This window comes from Onychomys torridus, chromosome X (genome assembly GCF_903995425.1).
Source record: "Onychomys torridus chromosome X, mOncTor1.1, whole genome shotgun sequence".
Lineage (NCBI taxonomy): Eukaryota > Metazoa > Chordata > Mammalia > Rodentia > Cricetidae > Onychomys > Onychomys torridus.
Window position 1 is genome coordinate 84,819,124 of NC_050466.1, and position 15,883 is coordinate 84,835,006.

At 38.9% G+C, this 15,883-nt stretch overlaps 1 protein-coding gene across 1 annotated transcript in view; it reads right to left on the minus strand.

The window, feature by feature from the left end:
- Positions 1–379: 379 nt before the first annotated feature.
- Positions 380–15,883, minus strand: part of Asb12 (ankyrin repeat and SOCS box containing 12) — a 44,009-nt gene continuing 28,505 nt past the window's right edge. Inside the window, exons 2-3 of the mRNA XM_036173950.1 lie at positions 1,075–1,901; positions 380–639 (exon numbers count right to left, since the gene is read on the minus strand). Coding sequence (XP_036029843.1) covers positions 509–639; positions 1,075–1,870 — 927 coding nt within the window. The 5' untranslated portion in view covers positions 1,871–1,901 and the 3' untranslated portion in view covers positions 380–508. The remainder of the gene's footprint in view (positions 640–1,074; positions 1,902–15,883) is intronic.

Consider the following 15,883-nt stretch of genomic DNA (forward strand, 5'->3'; position numbering starts at 1 on the left):
TGTGCTTAGTGTATGAGCTGGCTGTTTGGAACCTGGGGCTTACACAGGGACACTTTGCTCATCCTGGAAGGAGGGGACTGGACCTGCCTGTACTGAATCTACCAGGTTTAAATGAATCCCCAGGGGAGTCTTTGCCCTGGAGGAGATGGGAATGGAGGGGAGGGGCTGGGGGGAAGGTGGGGATGGGGGCGGGAGAGGGGAGGACAGGGGAACCCATGGCTGATGTGTAAAATTAAAACACAAACATAATAAAAAAAGTTTCCTGTGCTGGTCAGGACCAGACTTATGGCCATCCTCCCTATGGCAGATCAAACCCTTTCCCCAGGGGCCCTCCCCCATTCCCACGCATAAACAGCAGACACCATAGCCACCAGGATATACTTTGCTGAGGGCTTTATTATGGAGGATACTACACCAGAAAAGTCATGAGGTCTATTATCCTCAAGCTACCTGTTTTAGCAGGTAGTTTTGGGAGGTATTATGGGTTCCTTGGAAGGTTGAAAGCTTATCACTGATGTTTGAGGTAGTTCATCAACACAGGGGGGATATCCAGCTGGTCGACGGCTTGTGGCTGCTTGGCCTGGATCAGCGATCTGCGGATAACCAAACGAGCCTGAGACAGCAGGGACCGTGGAGTGGCTACGGCAACGAGAAACAGATTATGAGTATCAGTTCTCGGTGTGCTCATCCTTTCCAAGCCTACATCTACTGTGCCGTGGCTACTACAGCCATAACACCCTCTCCCTTCTAGGAAGTGTCCCAACTGTCTCCCAATGCATGATACCAATGGGGATACACTGAGGCCTAGAGAAGAGATGCTCCGGGCATCAAAATAGTCAGTCATTGGCAGATCTAAGACCAGGAATTCTATAAATGCTTTCTAAATACCTCATTGTAGTGACCCTTGTACTCATGTGGAATCTTTACCCTTTTCTCCCCAGGACCCCAGGAGAATGGAGAAGATGGAGCTGTCTCTACTTCAACCCAGAGGGAAGGACTTAGATGATGATTAGGAACCCTGGGACCTCCAATAAAAAAAAAAAAATCTATGAGGTATGCATGATCACCACTCACCTCTGGCTTGTTGCAGCAACTTGATGCCTTTATTATTTTGTGAGGTCAGATCCAAGGGGAGAGATGGAAGGTAGATGTTAGCTCCAAAATCTATTAAAAGCTGGATGTACTCTGGCTCACAATTATGATGAAGGCATATTTCAAGGAGAGTGCGGGGCTGCGGAACACGACCTATGAGGCTCTGGTCGGTGCAGTTGTAATTGGGATCTGCCCCATAGAGCAAAAGCAGGCGGAAGCAGTCAAGGTGACCATAGACTGCAGCCAAATAGAGGGGGCCCGAACATGAAGCTATGTTTGATGCCCAGACTGGAAGCTTAGCTTTGACATTGGCCTCTGCACCATGCCCTAGGAGCTCCTGTAAGATGGCAACAGCACCATCACGTGAGGCAGTGAGAACAGGAGAGCAATTGTTGTAGATGCTTCCACTAGGACAGGCACCAGCTTCTAGAAGCATGCGCACACATTCCAGATGACCATGACTGACAGCAGTGAAAAGTGGTGTTTGTGCTTTGACATCCAAGCTATCAACATCAGCACCATGTTCCAGTAGAACCTTCACACAATTCAAGTGGCCATAGGAAGCTGCCAAACGCAAGGGTGTTCCAGGTATTCCCCATCCACTCCTGCTGTTGATGAATCTTTTATAGCGCTCCTGTTGTAGAAGGCGGTCCAGGGTACAGGAGTCATTGTCATATACAGCTTGATTGAGAGCCTGCTTCTCTTCTGTGTTATTATCCTCCTCCTCCTTTTCAGGCTGCAGAAGAGAGAAGATCTTGGCGATGTCCATGAGGTTCATTCTGGCTTATTGGAATAGCGCTATTTTCATTCTGAGGAAGTGACAATTAGAGATTTGTGAGTAACAAAAGAGGGAGACAGACTAAATGTCTCTATCAAAAATATGGAATGCCAGACTCTACTCTCTGACCTTCACCATTAGGGTACTCATCCATGGGTGTCTTGTTTCTCAGTTTCAATTTTGTTTTAGGACTCAAGATGGTTTTCAAATTAGTCAGGTAATTTCACAGTTTGGTGACTTAGCATATACCATTCTGCCTGCCCTCAAAACTCTTACTTCTGGGAAGATTTTCCTGAGTTCTTGGAGATTTCAAAAAGATCATAATTAGAATTCAGCTACAAACAGACACATTTGTACTTAATTGTGCACCACTTAGTGAATCAAGTGTATGACAAGGACCCTATATCCATCTGGTATTTTACTATTGGTAATAGGGCATGCTTCCTGGCTGGAGACTTGGGAGATGCTTCTTCCTCAGTTGACAATGTGACATTAACAAGGTAGCTTAGGCCAGGTAGTGAGCAGCTAAATAGAATGATAATTTGTGATATCAAGCTGTCATTTATGGGTACTCTAATAACAGTCTCAGGGGGTAAGCTCTCAACTCCACCTCTTGGCATTTTAGATGGAATTCAACTTTTTCATGTCCCCCTCATCCATAACAAAATAAATATCCCTCTCCTGAGCTTTCTGTAACCTCTTCTCAGATTAAGACCCTATGGGGTTCAGGAAGAGAGGTGCCTAAAAAAACAGATGCTAAGGGTATTGGCTGTTTAAATGAAGAGGTAGCATCACAAAGAATATGATTAATATAAAGGCAAGTAGATGGCAGAAACAACAGGTTTCCAGAGCAAGTTCTCTATGGTGATGAATAGCTTCTCCTTCAGGACTATTTCAAACCAAGAGTACTTTGACACTTAGATTCTTCTGCTTTTCCATCTTTTGACTCGAGCCTTATCACATTCTCTGTCAAATATGGTCTAGAGCTTTGATGCAAACTCTTTTTCCCTCAATAATCTTTAGGCCTCAATAAATCACCTATGACCCAATAATGGACTTAGCTTAACCCCTGACCATGCCAGTCCCTCTCTAGGCTCTCCAAGTGAAGTTTTCTCACCTTACTTGTAATGTCATCAGGGTGAGCTGGTAGGGTTTTCAGAGCTCAGGACTCCCTGCTTTCCCATAGTCTTCAGCCTAGGTCTCAGGGCCTCACAGCTCCATTTATTCACTATCTCCCCAAACCCTTTTGTTTGATAGGCGCCTCAGGAAAATACCCCTTTAAGAATATTATGGGGTGGATGAGTGAGGTCACCCTCAATTTTAGCTCTGTCCTCACTTGCTAGCATCAGCTTCGTTCTTGGAGTGCGATGGAAGTAGAATTTGGGGAATCAGACAGACCAAGGTTTGTAACTCAGCTCTCCAAGATCCTAACACAGTATCTTGGGCAAGTCTCTTTTTTTGTGATTTACTATCTTTATCTACAAGACAGAAATGGTAGTTCAATGTTTTATGGGGTTTCTAGGGTAAAGATAACTCCTCTACATAAAACTTCAAAGATGAGCTGCTTTACATTTTCAACCTCCTTACATTAGCTCCTCTCCCTCAACTAACTTAGGAAATGAAACGTTCTCCATCAGTCTTCTTTACCAAACATATTCAGATACCTACAATTTACATACCCACCTCCTATTTATTTCTCTAGCCTATGCAGTGTTGCACCATACACTCTCAATCTGAGAAAGCTTTTAAATAGGCTGAACCTATTAGATATTTTGAACATCTTTTCTTTCCTCTCTTCTTTTCTTTCTTTTTTCTTGTGGTATTAAGAATGAACCCAGGGCTTCATGAATCAAGCACTTCACCACCCTCTGCTCACTTTGCAGACTTTTCTGAAATAACTGTCCTTACTGAATGTTCCATTCTACAAAACCCTATCAACTTCTTAAGGAGGACAATCCCCTGATTTTTCTCCTCACAGTTCTTCACTGGAATATTTATATTCCCCTGTTTTCTCCTCTATGCTCTTCAGTCCCAGAGCTTAGCTTTAGCCCTCACCTTTGTTCTACTGATTTCTAGTCTATTACATCACTGTCCCACCCTCGGGCCTCTTTTTAGTTCCAGGCATATATTCGTTGAGTCTCTACAATTATTTCCAAGTCAGTAGTACCATACTAGGACCATTACTACTCTGAGACTTAATCCTTATATCAACTCCTCATCATCTACCAAACGAAATCTCCAAGACATATCTTAGTTCCTTATCTCTTACCACTTCCACTCAATCTCACGTCTGGTGGGTTTTATAACCTAGAGACTTCTCCAGACCATATATCCTCTTCAGAGTTTCATACCCATTCTAATACTTTATCTAGGCCTCCACTGTCTTTTGCCTCAACCATTGCAGTTATCTCTTGACTATAGTTTCCTTTATCAATATCTTTCCCGTATTGTGGTTAAAATGATAGTATAAAAATACAAGTGTGATCTATTCTAAATCAGTTAATAAGTTCTCTTTTCTTTGCTTTATTTTCTTATTTTCAGTAATGGGGATTGATTATTCAGCTTTGCTGGTGTTATTGCTCTATCACTGAACCACATCTCCAGCATTCTTTGTACATTTTAATTTTGAGGCAGGGTTGGCGTTGAACTTGCAACCCTCATGCCTCAGCCTCCTTAGTAGCTGTGCCTTCAGTCCCAAACAATGCTTTTTCTTTCGTTCAAGTTATATATGAAATGCTTTATATCTCACATAACTTTGTCAACCTCTCCAGCCTCATTTTATACTACTTTTCTAATTAGACTCTGAAATACAGTGATAAGGGGTGAAAATGACCTCAACTACCTCTCCATGTACATCAATCTTTTTTTATGTCACTATATGTCTTTTGAGTTAGTTCCTCTATAGTTTATGTTCATATAAACTCTACTGTCATCACCATGCACTGTAACTTTTATAGGGATCTGTTTTGTTCCCATTGTGGATGAAGAAGTCATGTAGGGGTAGGAGTAAAACATAGGTCTGGAGTTGAGTTTCAGTCATGTAACTGTGTGGCCTAGGGCATTCTTAATTTCTCTGCATGAACTTCTTTATCACTACAGAGGAGGTAATGATAGTAATTGGAGTAATTGCTTAAAATGTGCCTGAACATGGTTCTTGATAGTTAATTAGATCATGTTCCACTTCTATTATTTTAATGACATATAAGTCAGATTGAATTGTAAGATGGCAAAATAGGGACAAACAGCATTCTCCTAAGTCTTAAGGAATCTGAAAGAAAACATCTGATTACTGACTCAAAAAAGAGGTAAGAATCATGGAAAGGCAAGAGAGGATCAGAGTAAAGAGTGGACTCAGCAATTAGAAAAATAGAGAAATGTTGAATGGTAGAGGCATGAAGGAAATACAATTTTTACCATGATCTCAATAGATTCCCAGAACACTTGAGACAAAGTCTGACATTACTTTGTGATAAATACATTGAAGAAACCAGGAATAGAAAGAATATAACTTAACAACATAAAGGATATATGAAAACCTATAGCCAATGTTATACTAAATAGGGAAAATTTCAAAGCATTTCCAGTACAAACAGAAAGGAGATAAAGGGTTGAATTTTTTCTATTTTTAATAAATGTAGTCCTTGAAGTCTTAGCTTGACCAATAAGACCTCGTCTGGCAGCGCAGTAGAGCTGATCCTATTGATGAGGGTGGGGGATGGGGTGCAGATGAACCTGCAAGGGGTGAACTAGCTGGGACAATGACTGAGAGCTCACCCCTGGTGGTGAAGATGGGGGAGAGGTGGTAGGCTGACCAACCCTGCAACTACTCAGGCCCAGATCCAGGGTTATGAGTTGGTCTACCCTAACATCCACCCCGGCTATGATCTGCTGGAGCAGAAGGGGCCAGTCCTGCAGACCCAGAATTTCCATGACACAGGGCAACAACAGGATATCCAAGAGAAGGACCCAGCATTGATGATGTATGAGAAACCAGAGGCCTGAAACCAGACCAATGATTCTTTGCACTGAGTACTTTCACATAAAGACATACCGATAAAAGGGTTTACTGCATGACTCACTATGTCACTCTACAGCTTCCATAACAAGACTTTTCCTTTTTTCTTTCTTTTTTTATCTTAAATTTTACTTTATTTTTAGGGGGAGGTTACAGGGGCAGAGAGCAGTTACAAAGGGACAGGAAATGAATGGGATCAAGATGCATGATGTGAAAGATACAAAGAATAAATAAAAAGAAATAAAAAACAAATAAATAAATAAATAAATGTAGTCCTTGAAGTCTTAGCTTGACCAATAAGAAAAAAGAAATAAAAGGAACATGAATTTTTTAAAAAGGCAGAAATAAACTTATCTGTACAGGCAGAAGTCACCTTACCCATATTGCATATTTTCAGACCATATGATGTTATACATAAGAAACCCTTAAGATTTTACCAAAAAACAAAACAAAACAAAACAAACCATCTCAGAATTGATAAACACGTCCAGTGAAATAGCAAGATAAAATATTGATATATAAAGCTCAACAGCCTCCCTATATACTGATAATGAACATGCTGAGTTACAAACCAACAAACTACCCCATTCACAGTGGCTTCAAAAGTGTGGTGGTTTGAAAGAAAATGGTCCCCAAAGGAAGGGGCACTATTAGGAGATGTGGACTTATTGGAGTAGGTGTGGTATTGTTGGATGAAGTGTGTTACCAAGGAGGCAGGCTTTGAGGTCTCATATATGTATGCTAAAGCCATGCCCAGTGTCACAGTCTACTTCTTGTTGCCTGTGAATCAACATGTAGGACTCTCAGCTACTTCTTCAGCACCATGTCTGTATGCATGCCACCATGTCCCATGGTGGTAATAGACTAAACCTCTGAAGATGTAAGGTACCCCAATTAAGTGTTTTTCCTTTATAAGAGTTGCCATGGTCATGGTATCTCTTCACAGCAATAGAAACCCTAAATAAGACAGAAGCATATCTTGGAATAAACTTGATAGATGAGTCCTTTTTAGTAAAAATTTATATAACTGAACAAAGAAACTGACTAAGATATCAGAAGATAGAAATACTTCAAATGATCAGAGATTGGAAGAATTAATATTGTGAAATTGACATATTACCAAAAACAATCTACAGAATTAATTTGATCCAAATCAAAATTCCAACAATGTTCTTCACAGAAACAAAGAATATAGTCCTACAATTCACACTGAAGCACAATAGAACCCAAATAGCCAAAGTAATCCTGAATAAAACTACCTATACTGAAGGTATAAAGGCTTATTTTGACTTATACCACAGAGCTGCAATAACAATGTCTGCATGGTAGTAGCACAAAAACAGACACATACACCAACAGAATAGAAGGCCTAAAAATAAATCCAAGCAGCTGCAGCCATTTGATTCTTTTTGTTTGTTTGTTTTTTGTTTTTTGTTTTTCGAGACAGGGTTTCTCTGTGTAGCTTTGGAGCCTGTCCTGGAGCTCACTCTGTAGACCAGGCTGGCCTCGTACTCACAGAGATCCACCTGGCTCTGCCTCCTGAGTGCTGGGATTAAAGGTGTATGCCACCATCACCTGGCTCCAGCCATTTGATTCTTACCAAAGGTGTAAAAAAACTAAATCATAGAAAATAAAACCTATTCAACATTTGATGAAGGTAAAACTAGATATCCACATGTAGCAGAATGAAACAAAATCCATATTGCTCAGCCTATACAAAAATCAATTCAAAGAGTATCAAAGACATTAATGTAAGATTTGGAACTCTCAAATTACTAGAAGAAAGATAAGAAAAACACCTCAAGAGATCAGCATTGATAATGATAACATGGGAAATAATGACGAAGAATTGGCAAATGTAATTATATAAAATTAAAAGTTTTTTTCACAGTAAAAATAAACTATTTATAATAGAATGATGATGCCATTTACAGAACTGAAGAAAATATTTGCTATGTATACAACTAACAAGGTATAAATATCTAGAATAAAAAGAAACCTAAAATAGGACTACTATATGACCCAGTAATACTCCTCATTGATACATACCTGAAAGACTCTAAGTGAACATACGAGAGTTATTTACGCATGTTTATAATAGTACTACTCATAATAGCCAAGTTGTGGAATCAACCTAGGTATCCAACAATAGATAAATGGTAAGGAAACTGTGGTGTGTGTAAACATTGGAGCTTTATTCAGCCATAAAGACAAACAAGATTATGTCACCTGCAAGAAAATGGTTATAACTGGACATCATATTTTGCAAAATAAGTCACAGATTCAGAGAAATATTTTTCTCATTTGTGTGTATTAGAGATTTTATTCTAATGCTTAAAATTATTTTAATCTGTATGTCAAAGTAGAAGTAGACTTTCTGGGAGAATGAAGTGGAGCAGAGAAAGAGGGTGGGTGGTAAGGGGTGGAGAGAAGGGAAGGATAATGGGGTGAATACGGACAAAGGACACTTTTGAATGAAAATACCTTTATGAAACCAAACTATGTGCAATAATTATATGCTCATGAAGACAAATTTCAATTAACTTTTAATTATGATAGTTATAGATTTCTTTTTTTATTTCCTTTTTTAAAATTCTTTTTAGACAAAATCACTCTATGTTATAGTGGGTAGCCATGCCAGCTTTGATCTGGAAGTTCCAACCCCCACTGAGGCTTTGGTAACTGCCACACCTACAAGGCGGGGCCGAGAGAGGACCCTGAAGACCCGAGATCAGAAAGCATTGGCTCTCTTGGTTCCTCGACCCTGGACACGGGGGGTATACGGAGCAGAGTTCTTCAGAGAACACTGCGGGACTGCGCTACACCTTTCCCAGACCCTGTTACCTATCCCTTCACTTGTATGTAAGTTACCCCACAAAATAAATCTCCCTTTTAACTATGTGGAGTGGCCTTAATAATTTCACCAATACTATGTAGTCCAGGCTGTAGTACACAGAGATCCATCTGCTTCTGCCTCCCCAAAGCTGGGTTTAAAGAAGTGCACTATAATACCTGGCTTTGATTATTAATTTCTATGATTATTCTCTACCTTGTGATTAAATTTCCTCATCTATAGGCACAAATGGTAGTCGATCCTTCATGAGAGAAATAAGTACTCCTATAATCTTATTTTCTTTCTGTATTTCCTATTTCTTCCCAATGGATCTTGTCAACTACTTTAGGGGACAAATCAGAAAAAAAAACTATAGTTTATATGTTGTGGTTTTCTATGATTATTGCTTACTTAATATTTTTAAAACTTGAGCTGGAATGGATCTTATAGACAAGTTAATTTCTTCACCTTAAGGAAGGGCAATTCAAAGCTTAGAGTGTTTCAGTGACTTTTCTAATATCACATTATTGTTATTATGAATTATCTTGTTATTATGAACCCAGAATATATCTGTAAACTTATACGTTTCAAAGGTATTTCACATAGTGGCATAAATAACACCCTCATTTTGAAGATGGTAGAAACTAGAGCTTGGAAGTTAATATATTTGTGAAGTGCCTTACACCAACCAGATCATTTCTACCAGAGCTAGAAATAAAATCTAGATTTCCCTACTTTTCACCCCCCCTTTCTTGGATTGTAACATAAAACATACATACACTCCTCTTCCTTGCTTCATGTTTAGTTACACTGCAGCCTTTAACTTTTGAGCATCATATTGAATTCCAAGAACTTTTGTAATGGAAGTTTCACTTATATATATTTTCTCCTGACAGTGCATGGGGATTCTCTTCTTACTATTTTATTTTAGGGACTTGGGTCTCTGTTGGAAGAAATGCTGACATTCTCACCTAGGTCACACAATGAGTTCACAGAACAGTTTATATTATAATGAGCTCCAGACAGAAAGAAGCCATGGCTGTTTGTGCTTGAGGTAACTGTGCCTCAATTAGATAAGAACACAAAAATCCAGCTAGTCTACTGTGTAGCTTTACCTTGCTCTAGATTTTTAATAAACAGTTAGTACATGTATACTGTACAGAAAGAACTTCTTTTTAATCCCCATTTAAACATTTCCTTTGTGACACCGATAGTGGTAAAGTCAAAGTCCTTTTTGTTCTGCTTTTAGTACATGAAGTAATACATATATAAATAAAGAGCCAACTAGCTTGAAATGTTGCTATCAAATCATTTTTAACACTGTATGATATAGTAAATAACAAGATCTATTAATAATTTGTAAGTGGTGGTTGACGGTCAATGTAATTTCAGGACCTCTGCCACATTGTAATATGATATGCTTGTGATTTATTCTGGTGACCAAGTCATACAAACTTGTAACACTACCACCACTTGCTGCCTACATTCATCTTAGAAAAAAATATGCTGAATTTCAGTTAGAGGTTAGGGAATAGGAGACAAAAGGTAATTGCTTATTTTCCAAGTTTTTTAAACCTTTTATATTTTATCTAAGGCCCTCTTAGAATCTGTGTGCCCAGAGTAAGAACTCTTCTAGGGAGAGTAGATGGTTTCATGGGAGCTAGAACATTCCTTAAGACATTATTAGACTCTTTTTAAGTTTCACCTTCTTTATTCCATCTTGAGAAACTCTGTCTTTATGGCCTTGAGCCCACTCTACTGCATACTCCCGGTCATACAAATGCTGTGTAGGGACACACAACCAAACTTTTAACTTTATCTCTGTGGCAGATAACAACACATATTCCTGAATAAATAAATTCATCCACACATAGTGGCCCATGCCTGTAATCCTAGCACTAGGAAACTTAAGGCAAGATTTCCACTTTGAAGAAGTTTAAGGCCAGACTATGTGGTAGATTGAGATTCTGTATCAAAAAGCACCACTGCAACTACCACCACCACCAAAATCAAACAGAAAACATTTTTTGAAACAAAAATTAAAAAATGGAAACCAAGACAATACAAAACAAAGTAATGAAAAAAGTCACAGACACACTTTGAGACAGATGAATCAAGAAGCTTCCATAATATCCGTTCTCCCTCTAAAGGTTCCGGGATAGAGCTGAAAGTTAGGATACTCACCGGACTTCAGCTTGAGCTGTGCTGAATGGGGAGTCGCAGTCCTAGCTCCTCTGTGAAGCACAAAGGTCCTAGTTGGCCCTCTTAAGAGGTTTGGAACCTCTCTTCCCAGTGGAAAGACTAGTCATTGGTCCCTGGGCTGATTTACTCTAGGTGGCTATTTTTAGTTAACCCTCATTCTCCCTCCCTTGACTGTGTTATCTTACCAGTGACATTCTGGGAGTGATCTCAGCAAGAGGAGGAGGGATGCCCCAGGGAAGTCCTATGAGGCCTTTTTGATAGATAGGCATCTGGGAGGCTAAAACATGCTCTCAGTATGTCCTCACGTACTCTGCTACAGTGCTCACTAGGACACTAAGATAAGGGCGCTGAGCAATAGACATTCCTATGTATCACAAAGGCGCCAGAGAAATCCCAGCTTCACATAGCTAGCTCACCTTCCCCTGGGCTATAACCTTTTACTTTCTTCTCCCCTATGAAGCTCTCTGTCTTTTCCTTTCTTTAGGACTCTATAATGTATCACTCCATTCTCTACTGACTGAAGAGGAGGATGAATAGGGGAAAACTTCATACTGGAATGAGCTCTCTGTCATCTTTTCTAAAGCTTAAACAAATCTTGCTGTCTTATGAAGGAACTTCTTCATCTACTCATCCATTGGGTTCACTCTGAAGGTGTTACCTTCTTACTTAGAGGCAACACCTCCAGATTAATGGACACAGCAATAGGAACTTAGTCAACATCACAGTTCTTAGGTATATAATTTTTCTCTCCGATTACCTTTAAATGATGGAAATGGTACAAAACTAATTTTATAAATAACTACATCATCAATTTTAGATGTTACAAACAAAAGTGGAACCAGCATCCTGCCTCCCTCTGGAATAAAAACCAGTCTTTCTGTTTGGATTTGAGTCTCATTCCTTGGATGTCAATTCATACACGATACTGTAAACCTTGTCAAAAGCCTGTAGCTAAGGAGATCATAGGCCCTAATGGGAAAACTTCTGCTGTTTTATAAATGGGTATGACATGCCTATCATGTTGTCTTCTAAGTAACTCTTTATGCATATACATCAGTGCCGCTATGAGCTTCAGTCAGAGAAGCTTCTTTTTGCAGTGGCCATAAAAAACTGCACAAACTCAATTGGTCAAAGTGCTAAGAATAAGTGATTGTTGAATGCTGAGCCCCAAACGAAACATCAGTATCACCCCCTCCAATGCTTAGGGAATGTGATGAAAGAATGGTTGGAAAGAATGTAAGAGCCAGAGGAAGAAAGGCGAGTGGTGAAGAACTCTGACTAACGGGCATGGCACAGACTTGGATGTAGCACTCTAAATTTCCCAGCAGCTGTGATTGCATGCACAACATTGGTCTCCATCAAGAGCCTGTCTCAAAGCAGAAAGAGCTTATGGGAGGATTTGCACATCGTTAATGGTTGCTAGGGGAGGGAAAGACATTTTCTTTGAGTAGTAAGGTTCCCACGTTCCTGTAAACAAACTCTTATCCATGTTCCTGGGTAAGCAACCCTAATGAAATTCCAGGAATGGAGACAGAGACAGAGACAGAGAGAGAGAGAGAGAGAGAGAGAGAGAGAGAGAGAGAGAGAGAAGAAGGAGGAGGAGGAGGAGGAGGAGGAGGAGGAGGAGGAGGAGGAAAAAGACAAGAAAGTAAAAGTAAAGGGAGCTACTTGCTGGGAAGAGGAGGAGGATCAGTGGGAATGGGAGAAGGGTGAGAGAATAATAGGAGGAGAAATAATGAAACCTATTGCTGTGTATAATTAATATATGCTAATTTATTTCTTAATCATCTTTAGTTCTTCTTTTGAGAACTCTCTCCAGATCCTTAGCCCATTTTTAAATGGGTCTTTTTTTATTCTTTGTGTTTTGAGTTCTCTATATATTCTAGATTTTAATCCTGTCAGTGTTCAGCTGGCAAAGAGTCTCTCCCATTCTGTAGGCATCCTCCTTATGTGATTGTTTCTTTAGCTGTGCACAAGCTTTTCAGTTTCATGAGATCTCACTTGATGGTTGGTAGCCTTGATTCTTGGGGAAATGAGGTCCTATCAGAAAGTCCTGTCCTACACCTACATCACATAGGGTACTGCCTATGTTACCTTCTGACAGCTTCAGACTTCATGTTTTGGTCTTTGGAGTTAGTTTTGTGCAGAGGTGATAGAGTTCTAATTTCATGTGAACATCTAGTTTTCCCAGCACCATTTGTTTAAGATACTTTCTTTTCTCCAGCTTGTTTTTTGGCATGTTTGTCAAATATGAAGTAGCTAAAGTTATGTGTGCTCATATTTGGGTTTTTTATTTTGTTCCATTGATATTCATGTTTGTTTTTGTACCAGTACCATATTATTTTTATTACTATGGCTCTGTAACAAATCTTTGAAGTATTAACCCCTCCAGCATTGTTCTTTTTGTCCAGGATTGCTTTCCATTGCCATCCAGGGTCTTTTGTGATAAATGATGTAATGATATTATAATTTCAAAAATATTTAAAATAAAGAAAACAAATGCATCTAATCAGTACATGTGCAAATGAACTGAACAGAGATCTTAAAAAAGACAAATGGCCAATAAACACTTGAGAAATGTTTAACCCCTCTAAACAAAGGAAAATATAAGTGAAACTACTTTGAACTTTCATCTTACCTCCGTCATAATGGCTACCAAGAACACAAATCATAATGAATGCTGGTGAAGATGTGGGGAAAGGTGATTCTTATACACTGATTGTAGGAATGGAAGCTGGAATACCTTGAAACACTAAAAACAGAACCATCATATGACCCAATTATGCTACTCTTAGGTATATACTCAAATTCTAAGTTAGTTATGTCAGAGATCCCTGAACATATATGTTTATGGCCACAGTATTCACAATAGCATGCTATGAAACTAGTCTTTATACTTATTAATGGCAAAAGAAAATGTGGTGCATACACAATAGTTTTATCAAGTCTAAAGAGGACTAAAATTATATAAAATTCAGGAAAATAGAAAGAACCAGAGATCATCATGTAATTAGGCAAAATAAATGAGCCATATTCAGAAAGACAAATATATTTTAAATATGTAGGACCTGGAGTTAAGGGTGTGTGTGTGTGTGTGTGTGTGTGTGTGTGTGTGTGTGTAGTTCAGACTGTGAAGGGGGAGCACAGGGTCTAATGGGTGTCAGCAGAGTGGAATAAGAGAGAGTAATGGGGGAAAGAAAAAGAATTCTCATACCAGATTAACAATATATGCATGTACACCTATATGATAGAACAGAAGAAGGGGACTGTATTTGATGGGAAGGTAAACAGAAGGGATAAATGGAGAAGATAGCAGAGGGGTGGGAAATATGAGGAAAGTATAAGTCTGTTATTAATAAAAGACGTAACAAGATAGTGTACAAAAAAGAATACAAGGTCATCACCAGCTATGGTCACATATAGTACAATAGGTCTCAAAGTATTTCTTGTAACTCCTAAATTTATCTACACCAAGGCTCTAGCATTTCTTCAATTAAAGATGAAATTTTTCTACTGTTGTACTAGTTCCTATTTGAGGATTCTGCTCATAGATTTGTGCTTTGATAAATTGTGATTCCTTTACATCTTTGTATCTATTCCTCCAAATTAGGGGATAGTGTTTTGTTCCATGGTCTTGTTACTGGCCTAGCAAAAATGAAGATATTCTAAAGAGATACTTTTGTCTCTCAATCTGACCATCAGACTATTCAAATAATGGACCCCAAAGAAATGGAAATTGCCCCAAGAATCTCATGTTGATAGAAGGTAAAGGCACCACCCAGATGGCAAATGTATCTCACAAGAAGAGATTTCACACAGATCTAACAACTTGTCAGACCACTTTATAGGATGAGACCTAAGCCCAGACAGTGATGGGTCAGAGATAGACAGGGCCACACCTTGTCCAGAACAGTTCGGGTGTGGATATCTCTGGCCCTCTATTTAAATTTTAGTCTCATTTTAGGCCCTCAAGATGGACTTGAGGAAATCAATGGATCTGATCTCTTTGTCACTCTTCCCAGTGTGGCCACATTGAATAAATCTCCTTTTTCTGCTTTCCACTGGTAATAGGATTATTTTTAATGGCTTATTTAGGATGTGTGATCAAACTTGGCTTGGGGCACAGAAGTGTGACCCAAGCCAGGTTTAATGACAAACTCAGTTCTTTAATGTATTTAAGAAAATTTGTTAATTTTGTTTGTTTCCCTGTTTTCTTCTTTATGAGTTGGGATGGCAATTTCCAAGATTTTTCCCATGCTAACTTACAAACAGGAAAGCCTTTTATGTTGTTACATTTCCTTTGAGGTCTCATAGATTATATAGAAATGTTTTGATAACAAATTGCCTAGAGACTTTTGCTGTAATCTTTATGCTATAAACTTCTAGTTTTACGACATTGTGGGAAGAATGTCCAATCCATATGATTATCATTCCTTTAAAGTTGTTGGGGCTTGTTTTAGGGATAAAGATGTGGTTTACTTTGGTATGTTATATCAGAGCTTGAAATTCTGTACTCTGCTGTTGTTGGAGACATATAACAGATTTTGTTGGCTGGAGGGTTTTTCCCCCCATTCCTATATTCTTATTTTCTATTATTGTTATCAGTTCCTGAAAGAAGGATGTTAAAGTCCTCAACTACAATTATGTTTGTTTGTTTCTCATTTAACTTCTATCATGGTTTGTTTCGTGTATTTTGAGTTTCTGTTGTTGGATCTGTATTCATGTTGGGTCATAATGTCTCCCTCTTTCTTTGATTAGTTTTTCAATGCTTTGTTTCATTTGTCATCATTCTGACTTGGCCTCCTGAGTGCTGGTTACAAATGTTCTCCACTATGTTGCCCTCTCTTTTTTGGCATAGATCAGATGTTATTTTGTAGCACATCTTGGCCTTGAACGTGAAATTCTCTTTATCATTTATTTTTTAATTTATTTATTTCAGCCAGGGTTTCAATATTTAGCCATA